The sequence below is a fragment of the Hipposideros armiger genome, unplaced genomic scaffold (genome assembly GCF_001890085.2).
Source record: "Hipposideros armiger isolate ML-2016 unplaced genomic scaffold, ASM189008v1 scaffold_594, whole genome shotgun sequence".
Lineage (NCBI taxonomy): Eukaryota > Metazoa > Chordata > Mammalia > Chiroptera > Hipposideridae > Hipposideros > Hipposideros armiger.
In genome coordinates, this window is record NW_017731944.1 from 100,765 (window position 1) to 104,454 (window position 3,690).

At 40.4% G+C, this 3,690-nt stretch overlaps 1 protein-coding gene across 4 annotated transcripts in view; it reads left to right on the forward strand.

The window, feature by feature from the left end:
* Positions 1–3,690, forward strand: part of MTHFD2L (methylenetetrahydrofolate dehydrogenase (NADP+ dependent) 2 like) — a 110,414-nt gene that overhangs the window by 1,796 nt on the left and 104,928 nt on the right. Inside the window, exons 1-2 of one of the 4 annotated variants that reach the window (XM_019624587.1) lie at positions 1,694–1,823; positions 3,372–3,405. The exons of 2 other annotated variants lie outside the window; for them this stretch is intronic. Coding sequence is in view for 1 of the 2 variants with exons in the window: in XM_019624585.1 (XP_019480130.1) it covers positions 1,786–1,823 (38 nt within the window). In the remaining variant the exon portion in view is untranslated. Of the gene's footprint in view, positions 1–1,693; positions 1,824–3,371; positions 3,406–3,690 lie in introns of those variants that run through there. One more of the 4 variants, XM_019624585.1, reaches the window with a different exon arrangement.

Sequence of the window (3,690 nt, forward strand, 5' to 3'; positions counted from 1 at the left end):
GTGTACTTGGCCTACAATTCTTTTCTCCAGATAGTCACATAACATATTTCCGCATTTCCTCCATTTATGCTTAAATGTCACCCGGTTAGTCAGAGAAGTCACACCTTGACCCTCCTATATAAAATGGCAACTCCGGCCTCCAGATACACCCTTTCCCTCCATTTTCCACATGATATGTTAAATAGTTGGTTTAAAAAAATTGCTTATGTCTTCCTCAACTAAAGTACAAGATGAAAGTGGACGATTTGTTTTGTGCACTAGTGTTTATGTTCCCGGTGTCTAGAATAGTGCCTGGCACATAGAAGGTAAACAATGTGTAATAAACAATGGACATGTGAGGCGTTGTACCAGGGAACTGACGTGATTGTATTTGGGGAATCACTGGCTGCAGTGGAAAGGGGATTGACATCAAGAATTGAGCTAGGGAGAACTCTTAGTAACTGTAGGTTTCTGTGGCAATACATTTGAATTCTTGCTGATATTTAACATTTTTCAAAAATGTGCATGTTGAAAAATCTCGTTTGTTTATGCACTAAGGACTATGTGAGCTAGATATTACCAGTTGTTCCAGCAAATGGACTGATACAGGCATCCTTCCATCAGGCCTACACTAACCAGGTTGCTTCATTTATCCTTACGTAGTGTCTCCCACAGAGCCAGGCTTGTTGAGGCTCTGCAGTGACTAAGGAAATCAATGCAGTGGGCCAGCTGCTGCTGAAAATGCTCAAATTCGCTGTTCATGGCAGTCTGATGGGTGTTTACCCATAAACACCAGCCAAGCCAGGCTATCTCATGACAGCTATATAATTAACAAGCTAACTTAGCACCTTAGTGCTATAATGTGAAGTAAGCCCTATCACCCTCTCAGACCCCAACATAACAGGGTGCAATAAAGTTTAACCTGTATATTGTCTCCTTGGAAGCCAGGAATCAGTTTATGTCATTGTCATCTCTGACATTCTAAGGGTCACACAGCTTTATAGTGCCTAGGCCATAATTATCCTGGATAATGTTCAGTGGTTGCCAGTTTCACCGTAGCCTATGAACAAATTATTGCGTTTAACAGAATCAACTAATAAAACATGTCAGCGGCAGCGTTGCTACTCATATGCTAAAAATGCTACATGGAGTTTTGGCGGTTCTGCATTTTAAAATATAAATGTATATTCTTTACTGTAAGAGTGAATTCTAGCACACTAATAGATGAACCTGCGTTGGTAATAGAATATATTACCCTGATGAATACTGCTGACACAATTTATGGAAAGTGTTTTTTTCTTACCCTTTAGAAATGAGTCATGCTGGAATTAGTTGCTGTATCTGCAGCTCTTAATATTTGTTGATATAGAAGGTTCATATTCTCTTAGTATTAAAAGGCTACTTGAATTAATAAAAAATGAGCACCAGAAATTCATAGTAAATAGTGAGGAAGTTTGTTACTTAATCTTAAAAACTAAAATTTAAGCTCAAAAGCAAGTGTATTTTATCTTAACTTGATTTAATCTATCATTGTAATTATGCATTAATTATGAGAATGTGCAAAGACACAAACTCTAAAAGCTCAAGAAAAAAATAGATAACCTGAGNCTCCCTGGCGTGAAGCCGCGGGCTGTGGGAGGGACTGCGGGGCGCCGGCGCGGGGCGTGAGCTGCGGGTTCGCGCAGGGGCAGCCCCGCGGCGCGGCGGGGCGGGGGGCGAGGCCCGCCTCTGCTCCAAACTCTGCCTAGCGGGCCCGGCGGGCGGGTCGAGTCGGCGTCAGGTCCCGCAAGTTGGACGTGCTCAGCCATGGGCTCCGGCTGCAGAACGTTTCATCTTTGCAGCAGGTGCGGTTGAGTGTTTTAGGAAGACATTTGAGGCCCTCGGGAGAGGTAGCATAAAAACTCAGTCTGCTTGTTCAAACATTTGCTTTTGTTTGGGTTATTGTGTTTCGTAGACAAAGGAGTGGACGTTGTCCAGACGGTTTACTAGCTTTTGAGTTTCTGAGTTCCTTTGTTGGTGGTCATACTGAGGCCTTTTCCCAGCTCTAAAATTCTTAATGATTTCACAAACTCAGACAATCTTGATGTCTCAGGCTTTTTCTGTGTGGCGCTTCCCGAAACTCTTCAACCTAAGGTTGACGTGATCAATCTTACATTAATTGCATCTCTTTGGACCTTGTTGCTGAGTACACTGCAAAGACAGAATAGTACGGTTTTAACTCTTCTGCCCAGGGACACTTCATTGACTCGTCGTAGTTGCAAACTCAGACCTAAGAAGCTAAAAATACATCCCCTTGTCCCAGGAGCCAGTGGGTTCAGAAGAGGTTTTGTTTTCAGGCTTTCAGGGCTACCAGTAATGTGCTTTCCCTGCTTTTTATAATCCATGGCCAGAGATGGTGTCTTATTAACTCGTCTTTGTATCCCCAATGCCCAGCACAATACCTGGAAGAAAGTAATGATCAGTAATGTGGAAACATAGCTACTACTGCTTATTTAATTTAAATTGATGAACTTCCCGTTGTATGCGTTTGGACCTTAGTCTTGAGTAAGTGAAATAAAAGTATTTCCTATAATTTGGGCGTAGTTTACTTTGTGCATAGTTTCTAGTGACTAGGTCTTCCACAAGGATATGTGAGAAAATAGTGATTCAGGGTTCTGGTTGTGTTAGTTATCTTGATGTCTTAGAGAGTTTGCCAGTTGGTTTGGAATTACCAACTCGACTAGAAAGAGTAATCTAGGAAAAGGAGATTCTGTAGAATTCTGTTTGTCTTATAAAATTGAAGGAGTGATCTGCCAGTCATCCAGTCATTTTATCTATTTATATAATCTTTAAAAAATTTTAATTGTTTTAGGGCTTCTTTCCAGGGTGAGGATAACCTTTTCCAAATTGTACAAGTTGATTAATTTTCCCTTTGTCAGCTTGATCTAAATAACCTCATCACCCCATCCTCTCCATGTACACTGAATGGGAGTCACAGCAGTTAACAACCCAAACTGTTGGTTGTAGCCCCTTGATTCCTGCGGATGTGCCCTCCCACACACGGATAATTCAGATCTTTTAAAATTATATTTAATGGCCTCTCTATAATTTAAAATAATTTTGGAAAGCTCTTTTAATATCGCTAACAAGTATTACGTTTGACCCAACTGCTTTCAGCCCCATTTGATGCAAATTATAACTGTATAAAGATAATACTTTTGATAGTTTTTATTTTTTTTAAGGCAGCACTAATTAAGTTAGGATAGGGTGGAGTTCTTGATATTGGCACTGAATACCATATATAAAGGTGAGGTTGGCTGTAAGGTTGAGAACACCTGTGGACTGGTGGGTCTCGGGTGGGGAGGAATTCGGACAGTGTGTTGATGCTTATTGGTGTCTCTTTTCTCTTCTAGGACCAGCAGAGAGAAGAGATTCCATCTTCCAGAGGTTGCCACTGTCTGCCTCCCCACTTGTCCCCATCCTCAGTCATCATTTTTTTTAATGTAGACACATTAGTTGTCTAGCTCTTCATAGTGAATGTGGTTTAAATCTGACATCAAGTCCGATTGACTTGAAATTTGAACCTTAGTGTTATTCTTAACTGAAAATTGTCTTTGAGTTTGATAATCTCTTCCCCCAAAGATATTGTTTTAAATTAATGATTTATTACCAGTATCTGAGCTATACAGAGCCTTAAATGAAAAAGTACTTTTGATTATTTTTTCATATTTT